Source organism: Myotis yumanensis, unplaced genomic scaffold (genome assembly GCF_028538775.1).
Source record: "Myotis yumanensis isolate MYYU_CA2020_CCGP unplaced genomic scaffold, mMyoYum1.0.hap1 SCAF_10, whole genome shotgun sequence".
NCBI classification, from domain to species: Eukaryota; Metazoa; Chordata; class Mammalia; order Chiroptera; family Vespertilionidae; genus Myotis; species Myotis yumanensis.
The window spans coordinates 40,573,674-40,593,073 of NW_027223761.1; the positions used below are offsets into that span (position 1 = coordinate 40,573,674).

At 40.0% G+C, this 19,400-nt stretch overlaps 1 protein-coding gene across 3 annotated transcripts in view; it reads right to left on the bottom strand.

Moving 5' to 3' along the window:
• Positions 1-5,059: 5,059 nt before the first annotated feature.
• LOC139017274 (E3 ubiquitin-protein ligase TRIM34-like) overlaps positions 5,060-19,400 on the bottom strand; it is a 38,580-nt gene continuing 24,239 nt past the window's right edge. For all 3 annotated transcript variants that reach the window (XM_070425454.1, XM_070425455.1, XM_070425453.1), the window contains 4 exons: positions 10,859-10,881; positions 7,563-7,663; positions 7,241-7,267; positions 5,060-6,977 (listed from right to left, as the gene is read on the bottom strand). In XM_070425454.1, coding sequence (XP_070281555.1) covers positions 6,385-6,977; positions 7,241-7,267; positions 7,563-7,663; positions 10,859-10,881 — 744 coding nt within the window. In that variant the 3' untranslated portion in view covers positions 5,060-6,384. The remainder of the gene's footprint in view (positions 6,978-7,240; positions 7,268-7,562; positions 7,664-10,858; positions 10,882-19,400) is intronic.

The following is a 19,400-nucleotide window of genomic DNA, read 5'->3' on the forward strand; positions in this document are numbered from 1 at the left end:
TAGGGATGTCAATGCTTCAGTAAGTTATGTTTTCATCCGTTTTGCAGATTATTCTAGCAAGAGTATTCAAATAAGAAGAATGTAAAATCTAATGTAATGATACACTCTACAGCCTTCCTAAATACTTAGTAATTTCAATTTAATTCTATACCTACTAGTTAAGCTTACCCTATTTTCACGTCCTGAACTACTTACTAGGGATAAAATCATGATCCAGAAGTCTGGGTAACTGCCCTTCGTAATGCAGAGTATGATGGAAAGATAACCAGTGATAGAGCTCTGATCATTTGAGCTGAATGGTAGCATTTGTCCTTAGAATTTTAGGAAAAATTGTTCTTTTTAAATAGCAGCTACTAAGAGCTGGTATTTAGAAATTTTTTTACCCTATTGAGAAATTTTTTCCACATCACCATTGAATCTGAACTAGTCCTTCAGTTAACCACCAGTTTTTGTTTCTGACCTAGAAACAAAAGCCTTCCAGACATAATGTGGTACAGCTGTGGCAGTGACATGTTACCAGCCACTAGGAGGCGGGAAGAGGATGGAGGTTCCACTTCAAGTGGAGTATTTATCTGGGAAACACTCACACCTCCATAAGTGTCCACTTTCCCCACTTCTTTGGGAAACACTTGGACCTTTTGCACCATCAATCAAAGCAGAATTGAAAATATATCCAAATAAAAAATTTTAAGTACAATGTATGCACTGCATAGCACTATAATAAAAATAGAATGTCAATAAAATAAAAATAAGTATAATTTTTTAAAAGTGGAACTAAAACATTTCTATTTCCTCTACATATTTTTGTACCCTATATCAATCTTCTGAAAACATGTTTCAGATGCTGTAGCTACAAGTTGGTGGAAGCTTCAGACAAGGGTCCCTGACTGACAAGACTGCAGAGCTGGGCAATCTCCACACATTAATTCACAGGAGACCTGGGGGGCATCTGAAATGTTGATGTTCTTTTAATGAAAGCACAGGCATTTTAGTATTGTTTGTAATTATAGTTGAGTAAGGTAACCTTGCCTTAAAATTCTTCTTGATTCACATATGTCTATGAGGCAGGAGCTGGAATTTATATAGAGGCATTTGGTGAGCCGTATTGTTTCCATTCCATGGGTATGAATGAATTTATTTCTAACAACACATAAACTCATGATGGTTTGCAAGTGCAATGATAAGTGTGTAAATTTTGCACAAAGTGCATTGTGAGACCTTGAAATTTTTTTCCCTTATCATTGTTGCAGATAAGCTGCCAGGCAGCATGGGAGAATTAATCAGCTGGACACTCAGAGGATATTCAGAAAAGTAGCCTTTAGTTGTAGATGCATTAGTGCCATGACTCAGGGGAGTCAGTCTCCAAATACTGAGCGGTGAATATGGATGAAGCCTTCCCTTCATACTCTTAGTTCCTTTGTCCCCCAAATATTGATCAGGCTTCCAGACTTTTCACAGGTTTTGCAACCCCAGTGAGTTGGGATGGGGGAAGTGAGATTACACTCAGAGGCTTGTCTGGGCCAGTGCTGCCAATCCCTTAAGGGGGTTGTATATGGTTCATGGTTTATGGCCTCTATAAAATGGGACTATTCTGGGAAACAGGTTCTGCAAGGCAGGACAGGCATCACAGATGAGAATGGAATTTATTGGCAGGTTACTGGCACAGATTCAGATAGCTGCCCCCCTCCCCACCCCCCGCCCATGTCTATTTTCTCCTTCAGCATTACATAATACTAGAATTGAGTATTCCTTTTCATCCAGCCTTGCATCCCAAAATAATTAGATTAATGAAGGCAGAAAGGTACCTTTTTTTGTTATTTCTTATTGTGTCAGATTTGTTATAAAATATTGGTATATGGGAAATTATATTTAAATAGGAAGACATACAGTTATATTGCTATGGATATAATTTTAGTTATACTAACAATAATTATGTTTCTCTTCTATTGTTGGTGTTGCTGTCAACATAACTGCTGTGTTCATAAATCAAGCCCAACCGGTGTGGCTCAGTGGCTGAGCATCGATCCAGGAACCAAGACGTCACCAGTCTGATTCCAGGTCAGGGCACATGCCTAGGTTGTGGGCGTAATTCCCAGTAGGGGGTGTGCAGGATGCAGTGAATCATTGATGTTTCTGTCTCATCAATGCTTCTATCTCTCTATCCCTCTCCCTTCATTTCTCTCTAAAAATCAATAAAAACATATTTAAAAATCAATAAATCAAAATGGTATTGTTAGAATTTATGTAAACTCCTTTGAAAAAATTTTAGACAACAATTCTCACGTTCTGTTGTTCCTAAGATGTATTCAGTTACTTACCTCAATGTCTGTTTTTTATCTACACCACCACACTCTAACCACATTACTTCCTCTGCCTTGTGCTATTTTCAGTCCAGAAATAATTAAAAATCATAGATCCGAAGTCAGAGAACTCTCCAACAAGAGATGTAGGGACTAAAGGGAACACAGAGCCCTGAGGAGAATATATTATTCCATAGGCCTCAGAACTTAATATGCTGGTATATGGACCACAGAAATATACTTACCTCTGGAAGTGGACTTTAAGTGATGGGAGAAGGAGCATGGGTCATTCTGGTTTCCTATAGGCCTGCAAGTTCTGTTTTCCTCACTGGTGTCTCTCCACATTAAATTTAATGTTTCAGAGGAAGTTCCCAGGAGACCAGCACCACTCCCCCAACCTTTCCAGCCTCTCTTATGCTTCTGATTTCTTCAAGCATTTTTCTGATTAATATTTTTATAATCTCTTCACAGAGAAGCTCAAAGACATTAGGCCCCACTAGTAGCTGTTATATTCAAATTATTGATTGGTCCCAGGCTTTACAGCTCTAAGCAGCCCTCCCTCGATCTACTCAAAAATGCATAATATATGTTGTGGTTTGAGTTTTGAAAGAAAGGGATTCCTTGGGAGTTAAAAGGTGAAATCTGATAAAGAGCCAGCTTCTACACTCTTTCTTAACAAAAGGATGTTGTTCTTCTCATTCCAAGGTCTGCACCTCATAAAACATCTCACACAGGGTCTGGAAGGGACACATTAGTTCTCTGGGGCTTAGCATGTGGGCTCAGATCAGAGATTCAAATGGAAGCAAGGGTAATATGATGAATATGGGATTTGTGGGAAGCACACATCCTAGCCTGTCCATGTGCACTCCACATAAAAACACGGCATGTGTGGAGTCCTTTACTCCCCTTCAACTGTCAACAAGTTTTGTAGATTAAATGTAGACTATACCAAAAATTACTCTACTGTATATCTCTGCATTTACCACCAGACCCCTAACTATCCTGTTCTCTTTTATCCACTGTGAGAATGGAAAGTGGGACAAACACTTGACAAAAAATCTGGCTGTTTGTTATGGCATAAGATACATTGAACCTAAAAACCAGTAAATCTATGTATATTACTTCCTCAAGAGCAAGAAATTGTCTGTATTTCAGAAGACTGGACTGGGATCCGACCAAGACCTGCATGAACTTTCACTGCAGATTCAATGAGGAAAACAGGACTTGTCAGGCCAATAGGAATGCAGAATGACCCTTTCACTGCAGGGAGGGGAGGAAGAACAGGACTGCCCTAGTCTGTCAACCCACTGGAAAGAGTGAGGTCAATAAGGAGACAACAATTGAAAACAAAGGTATGCCGTGTGGTGTGTGTGTGTGTGTGTGTGTGTGTGTGTGTGTGTGTGTGTGTTACCAGAGACAGATCTTAAGCAGTCTTGACAGTGATTTCAAGGACCTGAAATATGTGGTATCTAAACATTCAGGTCATTTTTCCTTTGTAACTAGGGACTTTATCCTGAATTGGAGGACCAGAATTCCAGTAACTGAAAACTCCTGGAGTTGATTTGTCAATAATTGAGGAGTATTACTAGTAAGGCACAGCCCCAGGCATCATAGCAATGGAGTGAAAGGAAGGCAGAGGTCCAAGGGAAAATTTAAATCAATTTCTCACACACACACACACACACACACACACACACACACACACTGTAATATCCACCTTGCAATCCCTTGTTTCATCAAAGATCATCCAAAGTGAGGAATTTAGATATCCCTGTGGCCATGCAGTGGTGAGAGCAGATAATAATTGACAAGAAAGTCCATTTAGTTAATTAATTAATTAATTAATCTATTTATTTTGACTTTTTCTTCTTTGGGGACAGATTTGGGAGTAAAAATTTCAAAAGACAAGGGGATGGTGGGAATATCCATTGCAGATATCATGCCTCTGCTATCTCTTTGGAGAACTGGCTCTTTTCTTGTTCCTGCAAACTTGTACCTCACTGCAAAAGTAAGGCAACAAAATAGTAAAGTAATCTCACAGTTGTACTTCTTACATTTACTTCATTTCTGTGAATAATAACATTTTTTATTAAAAAAATAGAGGCCCAGTGCATGACATTTGTGCACTTGAGGAGGGAGTGTTCCTCAGCCCGGCCTGTGCCCTCTTGAAGTCCAGGAGCCCTCAGGGGATGTCAGCCAGACATCCTTAGTGCTGCAGTGGAGGCAGGAGAGGCTCCTGCCACCACCACTGCGCTGGCCAACTGTCACCCTGACTTCTGGCTGAGCAGCACTCCCCACAAGGGGAGCTCATTGACCGCCAGGGGGCAGCTCTTGCATTGAGCATCTGTCCCCTTGTGATCATTGTGTGTCATAGGGACTGGTTATTCCACCATTTAGTCAATTTGCATATTACCCTTTTATTATATAGGATATAATGTTGACATTATTGCAGGTGGACATCCCCATGTAACCTCCTTTTTTCCCATATTCACCCTCCCCCATGGGCTATGCATATATGTTCTTTAGTTAATGCCCTCACTGACCTTCTTTATCCAGTCATTGCCACCCACTTCCCACAGGTATCGACCTGTCTGTTCCATGTATCCTTGTTTCTGGTTCCATTTTGTTCATCAGATTATTTTGTCCATTAAATTTCATAATTCTTTCACCAAGTTATTTTTATTTTTTAAATCAAAGCAAGAATAGTAAAGTTGAAAGTAAACTAATATGTATTCTTAAAATCATTTATTTCAGTCGCAGTGAGAGGCAAACAAAAATAAATAGATGGCATACTTGATGACTAATTATGTGCTAGCCATGACAGAAGTTATTGAAAATATTCTGTGGTTTAATTTTCACAATAATACATCAGGTAAATTTCATATTATTTTACAAATGTGAAACTGAATTGTGTACAATTTAGATTACTTGAACAAGGCTAATATGCAGTAACACCAGACATAATAAAATTTTCAGTCACACACACACATATACGCATGTGCATGCATACACAGGCTTATCTATTACTCACAGAGCTATAGTAGTCTAGACAGCAGCACAGAGGTATCTGGGATTAGAAATATGAGACTTCAGTAAAAACACCCTAGTGCCCCAAAAGGCACAAATCTGTTTCATGAGACACTTGACATAGCTTAGCTTTCTCAGTAATTAGTGGAGAAAACATTTATTCAGTTGAGACACTTACATGTTATATACTTAATGACATTTTTCTTCTCACAATGATGCTAACTATGGTGTGGTTTTACTACCCATATTATTTTAAAAAATAAAGTCAAGTCTGCCCTCAAGTATTTTATTCAAGGTTCAGTGTGCTTTTTGGAGAGACTGGACTTGAATTCCAGTGTCTTGTGTTCACAGACACTGTGAACACAAAACTTCCACACCAAGTACATATTATTTATAATATTTTCTCCTTCACTCCATGATGAATAAAAAACATTGTGGCCCTAACAGGTTTGGCTCAGTGGATAGAGCGTAGGCCTGTGGACTGAAGGATCTCAGGTTTGATTTCGGTCAAGGGCAGGTACCTTGGTTGCGGGTACATCCCCAGTAGGGGCTGTGCAAGAGGCAGCTGATCGATATTTCTCTCTTACTGATGTTTCTAACTCTCTATCTCTTTCCTTCCTCTCTGTAAAAAATCAATAACATATGTTTTAAAAAGAAGAACATTGTGGACAAACAGACACACCCCTGACGACTCATTCTGTAGTGAATGACTTCTACATAAGATTTTCAATAATACACAAAAGTTGTTGAAAAGCTTTCCTTCATCTTCTCAGTCAGAGACAGAGGAAATGAGATTGTAAAAATTGGTAGAGATGTTACCTCCATACATGTCTTGTTATGAGGCATTGCTCATTTTCTTTTAGATTGTAGAAAATGATGAATTAAGATTCTCTACTGATGCAAATTAGATATTGGGAAAATATGAAATGAGGCAGATTGTAAACCTTATTGATGAAGGAAGGGTGTTCAAAAGGAAAGAAAAAGGTAGCAAGGAAAAGGTGGTGAGAATGGTGCAGGTAAGCAACAGGCACTAGAAGTGGGTGAAGGTATAAAAGGTTTAAGAGCTTGGAGAACACAGTTTCAGTGGGTTAGGACATTTCATAGTATTGAAATATGGATGAATATTCTGAGAAAAGGAACATGAAGAGAACTTGTAGATGAGAAACCCATGGTTAGTCACGTTAAAAAATGAGACAGTTCTAGCATCATAGTCTAATAAAACCCCAACACGGCGAGGAGGAACAGTCAGTGAGAGAGTTAATTTCAAGGGATTTGAGGAAGAGGAATCCAGAAAAGCATTATATTCAGAGTTACTCTCTAACCCTATAACCCAGTAGCCATATTTAGGTTGAAATCTAGAGCAAACATGCTGAGGATTGTTAAGTTGACTTACAAAATTCATCCTATTGGATAAAGTGTATTTTTCACCATATACCCCCAAAACCCAGGCATGTTTTTTTGACACATCCACCTCCCAGTAATGTTTCCCTGATGTAATACAGGGTGATCCCAGGACACCATAATCCTCATAATTGACTCTCTGACACAAATCAATTGTTTTCCAATGAAAGGCAGGTGTCAATTTTCTCTGCTCCTCAGTGATGACAACCTTTGTTTTATCCATGGGATGATCCAGGGTCACATGCCGTGCTGGAAAATGATAGGGTTGGGTGAGGAAAATGATGTAACTTTATTTTTGATATTGTAAGAGAAATATTGAGAATAAAATGAGTGGGAACTGGGAAGAACTTGGTTTGGTTCTTGAAGAGAAGTATAACACTGCAGAAATATAATATGTATGTAGGTGTTGGGAGGGAAAATATGGGTCTTAACACATGAGGCCCAATAGAAACGCAAAATTCTAAAAAAGGACGAGGACAGGGTGTCTTCATGTTATTGTGATTTCTCCTTACCCCAGTAGTGGTGAACATCTCTCAGTTCTGAAAAGACAAAAAATCCACAACAATAAATATAATCAAAAGTGTCTATACTAACATATATTTTCTCTCCAGATCAGGGGAAAAGACTGAAGAGAAAAGTAAGGTAGTACATGAAAGAATGAGAGGTGAGCAAGATAGCTGACCACTCCCCATTGAATATGCCCATATCATCAACACATAATATCCATCTTCCTGTCTCTCTTCCATCCACATCTAAGAACTGAATCCTTCTCCCTCTTTAATCCCCAACTTAACAAGAATCTCATTGTGACCCACTTTCTCTAGCATTCCTCACCATTAAACACTCGCAGTATCCTTCTCTGGTCAGGACCTTGGAACATTCTGCTTTGTTTCTTGGAGAAAGTTTCTGGCTTCTTCAGAGTGAAGGTCTTACTCCTAGGGATGACAAAAAAAAGATCCTAACACCTCTGAATTTTTGTCTCTCCAAAACCAACTTATTTTTATCTATTCATCCCATTGAGCACTTGAGAGCCCTCTTCTATGGACCCCTGAGAGAGGAGAAGGTAGATGCCTTACCTTGGAGCCAGAAGAAATGTGCTCAATCCACTTTCCCAGATGCTTTCTGTGTGACCTTGGAAAGGTGCTGACCTCTCAGAAGTACAGTTTATTCCTTTCAAAATGATAACTATTCTCTCCCTCTCAAACTCTCAAGAATCTCATGAAATTATATGTAATAGTGGATTTCTTTAAAATGTAAAATTTGGTACCTTGAAATAAATTAATGTAAGGAAATGTCATAACATGAATGTAGATTCTCAGTGATATGACAAGAAAGTGAGGTTTCAGAATCTGGATTCTGGTTTGTTTGAGGCATATCAAGTGTGGGAATACTGTCTGGGGAGGACCAAGACTTTTAATTCTACTCCCCAGTAAGGAGGCCTCTAGAATAACATCTAAGATTTCAGGATCTCTGGAAAAAAATATAACATTTGTAAAAGAAGACATTATGAACACTATACTAATAGTCATCTGAATTTCATGTGCTTGGAAGATACTGATATAGCCAAGTAGTGTTCAAATTTAGACACAAAGATGATGTATCAATTGTTTGCACCAGGATCAAAATATTCCTTGATTATATTGAAATATGATCCTTCTATTCCCCCTTTGCTGAGAGTTTTTAAATAGATGTTGAGTTTTGTCAAATTCTTTTTTGGGGTCTATTGACATGATTACATGATTTTTGTCTTTCAAGTTGTTCATGTAATGTATAACATTTATTGATTTGTGAATATTGTACCAGCTTTGCATCGTTGGAATAAGTTACACTTGGTCATGGTATATGATCTTTTTAATATATTGCTGGATCTGATTTGCTAATGTTTTGTTGATTTTAGCATCTATGTTCATAGGGGATTTTGGCATATAATTATCTTTCTTTGTGGTGTCTTTATCTGGTTTTGGAATTAGGATAATGCTGGTTTCATAAAAAGAGGTTAAAATTGACCCTTCCTCTTAGATTTTTGGAATAGTTTGATGAGGATAGGTGTTAGTTCTTTTTTGAATGTTTGGTATATAACAAACCTACAGCCAACATCATACTCAGTGGGCAAAAACCATTTCCCCTAAGAACAGAACAAGACTTGGATGTCTGCTTCCACTACTGTTATTCAACATAATACTAGAAGTACTAGCCATAGTGATCAGACAAGAAGAAAATATTGAAGTCATCAAAATTGGAAAGAAGGAAGTAAAACTATCATTATTCACAAATAAGAAATTATACATAGAAAACCTTAAAGACTCCACCAAAAAACTACTAGAATTAATAAATGTACTTAGCAATGTAGCATTATACAAAATCAACACCCAGAAATCCATGGCATTTTTATTCACCAATAATGAATTCTCAGAAACTAAGCAAACATACTCATTTACTATTGCAGCAAAAAATTAAGATACTTAGGCATAAACTTAACTAAGGAGGTAAAATATTTGTACTTGGAAAACTATAGGATGTTGAAAAAAGAGATAGAGGAAGATATAAACAAGTGGAAGAATATACCATGTTCATGGATTGGTAGAATTAACATCATTAAAATGTCCATACTACCCAAAGCAATCTATAGATTCAATACAATCCTCTTAAAATGTGAATGGCATACTTCACAGATCTAGAACAAATACTCTAACAATTTATATGGAACTAAGAAAGTCCCCAAATAACTGCAGCAATCTTGAGAAAGAAGAACAAAGTTGGAAGGATCACAATACCATATACCAACTTATACTACAAAGCAACTGTAACCGAAACAGCCTGCTACTGGCACAATAACAGGTGTGCAGGTCAATGAAACAGAACAGAGAATGCAGAAATCAACCCAAGACATTATGTTTAATTAATATTTGACAAAGGAGGCAAGAACATAAAATGGAGTCAAGACAGTCTCTACAATAAATGGTGTTGGGAAAATTGGACAGATACATGCAAAAAAAAAAAAAAAGAAAAGAAACAACCACCAAATTACAACATATACAAGAATAAACTCAAAATGAATAAAAGACTTAAATGTAAGTCATGAAACCATAAAAATCCTAGGAGAAACCATAGGCAGCAAAATCTCAGACATCTCTCCTAGCAATATATTTACTGATACATCTCCTAGGACAATGGAAACTAAGGAGAAAATAAACAGATGGAAGTACATCAAAATAAAAAGCTTATGCACAGCAAAAGAAACCATCAACATTGCCAATGATACATCTGATAAGGGGTTAATCTTCAGAATAAATAGGGAACTCATACAACTTACCAAAAGAAAGATAAACAATCCAATCAAAAAATAGGCAAAGGACATAAATAGAAACTTCTCCAAAGTGGACATATAAAAAAAATGCTCAAAGTCACTAATAATCCAAGAGATGCAAATCAAAATGACAATGAGGTATCACCTCACCACTGTCAGAATGTACTTGTCATTTGTTGATTTGTTGATGGTAGTCATTCTGAATGTATATATATATACATATATATATATACATATATATATATTCTGAATGTATATATATATATATATATATACACACATTCTGAATGTATATATATACATTCTGAATATATATATATATATATATATATATATTCATTGATATTCAAGTCAGCTTTTAGAAAATAAGAGAATCATAGAGAAGGACCTGGTATTTTCTGTTCCCAGAGCAGAAATTTAAATATAAAACGTTGTCTCAAATTCTGGGTGTTTATGAAGTAAAGACAACATGACATTCCCCTGATAAATGCATCACCTATGAAAGGCAAAAATCTGATTTAAATACAGGCAGGCTGAGTGAATAGAATTTATGATATCACATGATACTGCAACATCTTATCCTTAACTACTACTAACCCAAACTCTGCAACTTCCCCCCATGTAAATTTTCTGCTATAAAATGTGGTTCATTCTCAATAGTTACAGAACATTCAAACCATATGTGAACAGAAATTTAAGATAAAATTACATTCAAAATTTTCTGCCCAGAGCAATATTTTATTCTAATTAATCACCAGATAACTAATGGCTTTAAATCTCTTTTGACAGCACAAGAAAACCATCTCTGGTCTTCCATACATACCTTTCCATAGTGCCCTTCATGGCCTAGGGAGGAAAGAGAAAATATAAGCAAAGAAATAATAAGTCCTCTTCACTTACAAAGCTTCATCACATCCCCACAACCGCCAGATCTGGTGGGAATAGAGATGGTCCTAATGTGAGAGCAAAATAGTAAGGAAAAGACCCAGGTCTATCATTTCAGAAGACTCATGTATAGTTGTCAGTTTTCCTATAATACAGAAACAACTTTGACAACTTAAGCTTCCAGTACCTGGAGATGAGACATATTTATGAGAAAAGCATGAGGCCCTGGATATTTTCCAATGTTCATAAGACTCCTCATTAAATTATTTGAATATTTCATGTTTTTTCATTTATTCAACACAAATGTAAAGTGATTCATTATTACTTGTCAGGCATTATGTCATAATTGGGAGACTCAAAGATGAGTAGTTACAGTATTCCTCAAAAATTCACATGGCTTCTGCTGAGTATAGAAGCAAACAAATGCATTGATGTAGGCAATTCTCAAATATCTCTTATTGTTTCACTCACTATCTAAAATTGATTTTATACATATTCTTAAATTCAATATATACTTATGTATAATTTATTTACAACTCTTTATTTTTACTCAGTTTTGTCTCTTAAAAGCTTATTAATATAACCCATAGTAAAGAAGCCACAGGAACCAGTAACTTAGTATGTTTACTATTTAACTTACTTTTCAGGAAACAAATTGCCTCCTCTTTCATACACCTTTATGTTATCAATATACCAGCACACTTGGGCACTGTTTTAAGCACTACAATATTTACGCATTTCAGTCTCTAACAAGAAAGTTTAGTCCATATCGTTAACCATTTTTACCAGTAGTAAATAACATAGTCTTCTTCATCATCCCAGCTTTATTTCTTAGAAAACATATGCACAAATATATTTGGTATCTTTTATCTCAGACTAACTTTCCATGACACCCAAAACTAGGCCAACTGCTGGGTCTACACACGTCAAAAAAAAAAATTGCTTTACTCACTCTATTAGGGCCTGTTGTTGTGTATGACAAAAACAAACAAACAACAAAAAAACAATTAAAAGTAGTTAAAGCAGAGAAAAGTAATTTTGGGGACAGTTGTAATTCTCATCAAAACTTAAATTTGAAGCTCAAACATTGTCATCAGGATCTGGTCTATTTCATAATCCAAATTATACTTATACCTTCTATATTGACTTTATCCTCAGTGTATGGAAAAACAAAATGTATCTCCTCATATAAATTCCACCCAAAAAAGAAAACTTGTCTTCCCAGTTAAATCGGGTAATTCTAAGGCTTACATTGAATTAAGTGCCTTATTAAACATATCATGGTGTTATTGATGAAATAATATAAAGCAATGATGTAGGCAAATATCCATACTTCACTGGAATTAATTGAATATTAATCTGCAATAGATCAAGATAAAATAGGATGCATATTGTAATTCGAAGAACAACTATCACAAAAATAAAAATTAGTAAAACAGTTTATACTACAACTATCTATTTAACTCAAAAGAAGCTAGTCAATGACAAAGAGAAAAAAGAAAATTGCAGGTGACATAGAAGATACTAACAACATTAATTATATAGAGTGACACTGATGATTGCATTAAAATTTACTGTCTTAATCCACCAATTAAAAGGCAAATATTGTTGGACTAGATAAAAAACAATTTCAATTATTGTTATCTACAAGAGATATTTTGGAGACAAAGACACAAACATAGCAAAAGTAAAAAGAGAATCTTGGTCAAAATGGTGGACTAGGTAAATTCTGTGCTTGTCTCTTCCAATCACATCAAAATTATAACTAAACTAGAGGCCCAGTGCATGAAATGCATGCATGGGAGGGGGTCCCTCAACCTGGCCTACACCCTCTCTAATCTGGGACCCCTTGGGGGATGTCTGACTGCTGGTTTAGGCCCAATCCCTGCGGGCCTAAACCTCTCACAATCCGGGACCGCTGGCTCCTAACCACTTGCCTGCCTGCCTGACTGATCACCCCTAAACCCTCAGCCTGCCTGCCTGATTGCCCCTAACTACTCCCCTGCTGGCCTGATGGCCCCTAACTGCTCCCCTGCCAGCCTGATGACCCCTAACTGCTCCCCTGCTGGCCTGATCACCCCTAAACGCCTCTGCCTCAGCCAGTGCACCTGGGACCCAGGCTTCCCTCCTCTGGCCTCAGCCGCAGCCACAGGCACCCAGGACCACAGGCGACTTTGCCTGGGCTGGCCCCAGGCACTCGGGACCGGGGGTGACTTTGCCTGGGCCTGGCTTTGTCAGGAAGGGTGTCTGGAAGATGTCCAGTCTAATTAGCATATTACCCTTTTATTAGTATAGATTATAGAATAACCACCCTTTAGAACCACATGATGACAAGCTGAATAGAACTCCTATAATTAAGGATACAATGAAGAAGCCTAGCTCAGCTGGTATGGCTGAGTTGGTTGAGCATCATCCCATGCACCAAGAGGTCACTGGTTCAATTCCTGGTCAGGACACATGCCTGAGTTGCAGGCTTGAGCCCAAGTATGGGCAATGTAGAAGGCAGCCAATCAAGAGACAGGAAACATGATGTTTCTCTTTCATTGAAGTTTCTTTCTCTCTCTCTCTCTCTCTCTCTCTCTCCCTCCCTTTTTTTCTCTAAAATCAACACAAAAAACACAAAAAACTTTTTTTCTTTTTTTTTTAAAGAAGAAGCAACCTTGAGACTGGTGGGAGGGGAGGATACAAAAATGATTGTTACCACACCCATATGAGGAGGTCAAGAGATGGAGGTTCAGAAATCATCCTATGGGGCAACAGCAATCCCACCCACTGGTGTGACAACAACAATCAAGGCTCAACTACAATAAGAGAGCACACACAACCTACACAAGGTGCACTCTTGGAGCATTGGCTCAAGTAAATAGGAAAACTCCACCACTGGGCCCTAAAGGACATCTTATACATAAGGCCACACTGTCATGACTGGGAGATGTGGCAGATATAACTAATACATAAAAGTAAACATAGCAGCCAAAATGAGGAGACAAGAAACATGTCCCAAATGAAAAATTAGGACAAAACTTCAGAAAAAATAAACAGAATGGAGGCAAGCAGTTTTCCAGATGCTGAATTCTAAACAATGAACTTAGAAAAAGAATAGATGATTTCACTGAGAACTTCAACAAAGACAAGAAACATGAAAAGGAGATAGAAAGCATAAAAAAAGACCCTGGGAGAAATGAAAATAACAAAGAAAGAATCTTAAAAGCATCAAGAGAAAGGCAATTAGTTATCTTTAAGGGAGCTTCAATAAGACTATCAGCTTATTTCTCAACCAAAATTTTTCAGGCCAGAATAGAGTGGTATGAAATATTCAAAGTGATGGAATGCAAGGACCTATAACCTAGATTACTCTACCAGAAAAACTATTATTTAGAATTGAAGGAGACATAAAGAGCTTTCCAGATAAGAGAAAGAGAAGGAGTTCATTAATACCAAGCCAGTATTACAAGAAATGTAAAAACAAAATATAAATAAGAAAATCATCATAATGTAGAAGACATGGCCAACATTATAAACCACCTCAACCTAGCTAGCAACTATAGAGCCTTTCACTCAATGAATACACAATGCACATTATTTTCAAATACATATTAAAAATTTGGACATACAACATTTAGCCAATAGAGCAAGCGTCAGTATATTAAAATATTGAAATAATAAAATATATGCTCTCTGGTTAGAAAGGAATTAAATTTAAAATATGCAGCAGAAGAAAAAAAAATCACCAAGTGTTTGTAAGTTAAAAAACACTGTTTGAAATACTTAAGGGTTTTTTAATTAAGTGCCCATATTAAAGATATAAATAGCAAAGAAACTTTGAAAATAAGTTAAATTGAATTAAAAAACAAGTAAATAATCCAAAAGTATGGAATATAGGTAAAACATGCATTTATCATTAAAAAGTATAGCAGAGGGAAACCAAGATGGCGGCATAGGTAAACACCGGAAATTGCTGCCTCTCAAAACCACTTCAAAAATACAACGAAAAGACAAAATGGGCATCATCCAAAACCACAGGAAGGCTGGCTGAGTGAAAATTCTACAACTAGAAGGAAAGAGAAAAGCACACTGAGACTCAGAGGAGGTGCAGAAGTAAAGTGCAGAGGTACGGAGGCACAGGTGGAAAGGGCTGGCAACTGAGGACGCGGTTGTCTTTTTCAATTGAGAGGGAGTCTCAGGCTCCCAAAGGCTCTGAACTCCAGTTCCAGGCGAGTCTCTGGGGACCCAGACTCATACTGGGAGAAACTGGACTGTCTGGCATCGGTAGGAAATCGAGCGTGGCTTTCTCTCAAAGGTGCTTGCAGTGATTACCGTGGGACACTGAGACCCGGTACCTCTTAGGGCAGAACTGAAGATTAGCTATAGCTGTTTGCTCTGCCCTGTTGATTCCCTGAGACCCTGCCCCACCAAAGCTCTGTGCAGAGGCTTTTACATATGAATGCCTGACACTTCACAATCTAAAATAACCTAACAAATTACCTACTGTAAAATTATTACAGCAGCTTGCAGTGATTCACAGCTGAGCCTCATCTGGGCACCTCCAAACCCCAAAGAGAAATCTTGCAGATCTCTCCATAGCTCCTGCTGGGTAGCCTCAGGCAGAGGCTAAATTAGCACCTCCTTGGAGATCCAAGAGCCAGTGTACTCAGTGGTCAGAGTGGGACTATCCAGATTACAACTTCTCAGATCCATAAGGGATACACTCAGGGGGCAGACTCAGGGAGCACTAAAGCCCCACTGAAGCAGGTCTTGCTCCATAGGGGTGTCTCCAGCACAGAAGTTCTCCCACCATAAATACAGTTGATTCTCACAGCCAATAGGCCTGGAAGTCAATTCCTCCCAGTGATACCTACAACAATCAAGGCTTAACTACAAGACTGTGCACAAAGCCCACCAAGGGGTGCACCAAGAGTGTCCATCTCAGGCAATTGGGGAAGCTGAGCCACTGGGCGCTATAGGACACCTAGCACAGAAAGCCACTCTATCAACACAGGGAAGCAGCCAAATGCAGAGACAAAGAAACAGGTCACAAATGACAGAAATGGAGGAAAGCAAACTACTGGATATAGAGTTAAGAACCACAGTTCTAAGGTTTTTCAATAATTTTCTAGAAACCACCAATAAACTTAGTGAGACCCTCCATAAATCTAGTGAGACCCTCGAGGTTATAAAAAAGGACCAACTAGAAATTAAGCATACACTGACTGAAATAAAGAATATTATACAGACTCCCAACAGCAAACTAGAGGATCGAAAGAATCCAGTCAAAGACTTGAAATACGAAGAAGCAAAAAACATCCAATCAGAAAAACAAAAAGGAAAAAGAATCCAAAAATATGAAGATAGTGAAAGGAGCCTCTGGGACAACTTCAAGCTAACCAACATTCGAATTATAGGGGTGCCAGAAGAAGAGAGAGAGCAAGATATTGAAAACCCATTTGAAGAAATAATGACAGAAAACTTCCCCTACCTGGTGAAAGAAATAGACTTACAAGTCCAGGATGTGCAGAGAACCCCAAACAAAAGGAATCCAAAGAGGACCACACCAAGACACATCATAATTAAAATGCCAAGAGCAAAAGACAAAGAGAGAATCTTAAAAGCAGCAAGAGAAAAAAGTCAGTTACCTACAAGGGAGTACCCATACGACTGTCAGCTGATTTCTCAATAGAAACTATGCAGGCCAGAAGGGAGTGGCAAGAAATATTCAAAGTGATGAATGCCAAGAACCTACAACCAAGATTACTTTACCCAGCAAAGCTATCATTCATAATTGAAGGTCAGATAAAGAGCTTCACAGATTAGAAACAGCTAAAGGAGTTCATCACCACCAAACCAATATTATATGAAATGCTGAAAGGTATCCTTTAAGAAGAGGAAGAAGAAGAAAAAGGTAAAGATAAAAATTATGAACAGATACATATCTATCAACAAGTGAATCTAAGAATCAAGTGAATAAATAATCTGATGAACAGAATAAACTGGTGAATAGAATAGAATCAGGGGCATAGAAAGGAAGTGGACTGACAATTCTCAGGGGGAAAGGGGTGTGGGGGGTGTGGAAAGAAACTGGAAAAAAATTGTACACCTATGGATGAGGACAGTGGGAGGGTAAGGGTAAAGGGTGGGGTGGGAACCAGGTGGAGGGAAGCTATGGGGGAAAATAAGAGGAACAACTGTAATAATCTGAACAATAAAGGGTTAATTAAAAAAAAAAAGTATAGCAGAAAGAGGAACCAAGATGGTCACAAGGTAAACGTGGTACTTGCTTCCTCCCACAACTACATCTAATCTAATAATAGACAAAGATGGTAATTGACGGTACCTTCGCTACACCTCCCATTGGCTAATCAGCACGATATGCAAATTAGCTGCCAACAAAGGTCGTGGCTAATTTGCATACTGCAGGCAGGGTGGGATAGCAGGAGATGCCATCAGGGCCCCATGTGCGGCCCTGGGTAGCGAGGCTTAGAAGGCACGATTGCCGCCTAAGCCCCACCCCAGCCTAGACCCCTGTGCACCGCCTAAGCCCACCCCAACTGGTACCCCCATGTGCCGCCTAAGCCCCACGCTGCCCAAGCCCCACTCCCAGCCGGGGCCTCTGTGTGCCGCCTAAGCTCTGCCCCCAGCCGGGACCCTTGTGTGCCGTCTAAGCCCCGCACTACCCAAGCCCCCCCCAGCCGGGATCCCCGTGCGCCGCCTAAGCCATGCCCCCTGCCGGGACCCCCATGTTCCATCTAAGCCCTGTGCTGCCCAAGCCCCGCTCCCAGCCGGGACCCCTGTGCACTGCCTAAGCTCTGCACTGCCTAAGCCCGCCCCCCCCAGCTGGAATCCCCGTGTGCCGCTTAAGCCTGGCCACCAGTCGGGACCCCATGGTGATTGGAGAGCAGGAAAGTGCCCCCCACAGACAGCACCCAGCAGGGCCTGCCCCTGGGTTGCAGTGGTGATCCAGCAATCGGTGAGCAGGAAAGTGGGGCCTGCAGGCAGCACCCAGGAGGGCCTGCTCCTGGGTCACCGTGGCAATCCCAGAGCAGGAAAGTGGGGCCTGCTCCTGGGTCACCATGGCAATTCCAGAGCAGGAAAGTGTGGCCTGCAGGCAGCCCCCAGGTGGGCCTGCTTCTGGGTCACCATGGCGATCCCAGAGCAGGAAAGTGCTGCCTGAAGGCAGCAACCAGGAGGGCCTGCTCCTGGGTCACCGTGGTGATCCCAGAGCAGAAAATATCCACACAGGCAGCACCCAGTAGGGCCTGTCCCCAGGACTCCACAGTGATCCGGTGATCCGTGAGCAGGAAAGCGAGGCCTGCAGGCAGCATCCCACCCTGGCCACAGCTCAAGGGAGAGTACAACATGCAGTGGAGGCCAGGAGCCTAAGAGATCAACACAGAGGGGCGCCTGCGCCAAGCCTCCACGGTGTGGCTGGGGGCAGGCCTTCAGAAGACACACACACACACACACACACACACAGAGCGACTGCTCTGAGCCTCCTGCACATCTGGGGGCAGGGCCCCAGTGGGGACACACACTCTCTCTCTCACACACACACACACACACACACACACACACACACACAGGGACGCCTGCTCCAAGCCTCTGCTGCCAGACTGTGGCCGTCAGTAGGACATCCACTGAGGGCTCCCGGACTGTGAGAGGGGCAGGCTGGGCTGAGGGAACCCCACCACCCAGTGCACGAATTTCGTTCCGGGCCTCTAGTAAAAATTATAACTAAAATACAGAACAACTTTCATTCAGAAACACCTGAAATATGGCTTAATGGAGGCTCTACAACTAGAGAATTAAAGAAGAAATCATATTGAGATTGGTAGGAGGGGCAGAGCTAGTCTGACATCATCTAGGGTTCTAGTGCTAGGAAGAGATGTCCCCATAACTTCCAGCTATAAAAACCAGTGGGGATTGTGACTAATACAGAGGCAGCTAGAGACTCAGGCAGTTCCTCTTAAAGGACCCATGCACTGACCTCCTCAGACCCAATCCCTCTGAACTCAGGGGAAGCAGCTTGAAAGGACCCAAGGACATAGGGGAGGAACTAAATTGTCTGGCATCAGGGCAAGAACTGGGGGGCAGCCTTCTCCCAGACAAAAGTACTGGCAGAGGTCATTGTTCCTCTGCTGAAACTGCCCCCACCACATAGCTGATGGCCAAGTACTATGTCTGGGTCTCCATCAACCTGGCCCACACTGTTTACCCACCTGGTGATCCCTGTGTCCCCACCCCACCCAACTTTCAGCCCCACCCAAGCTGTTTGCAGTGGCTTCTCCACATGAATGGCCTGTCCTGGCTCAGGCTTCAGACTATCCTACTATCTCAAACAAATAGCAGCTGGCCTCAACATGCCCTATACCTCTCAATAAGTGGCCCCGGGCCCCAAACTAGCAGCAGCTGGTCAAGTTTCAAAGGTTGGTCTTCTCCTGGGCATCTCCAACCCCAATACAAATAGCAGCCACATGCAGATCACT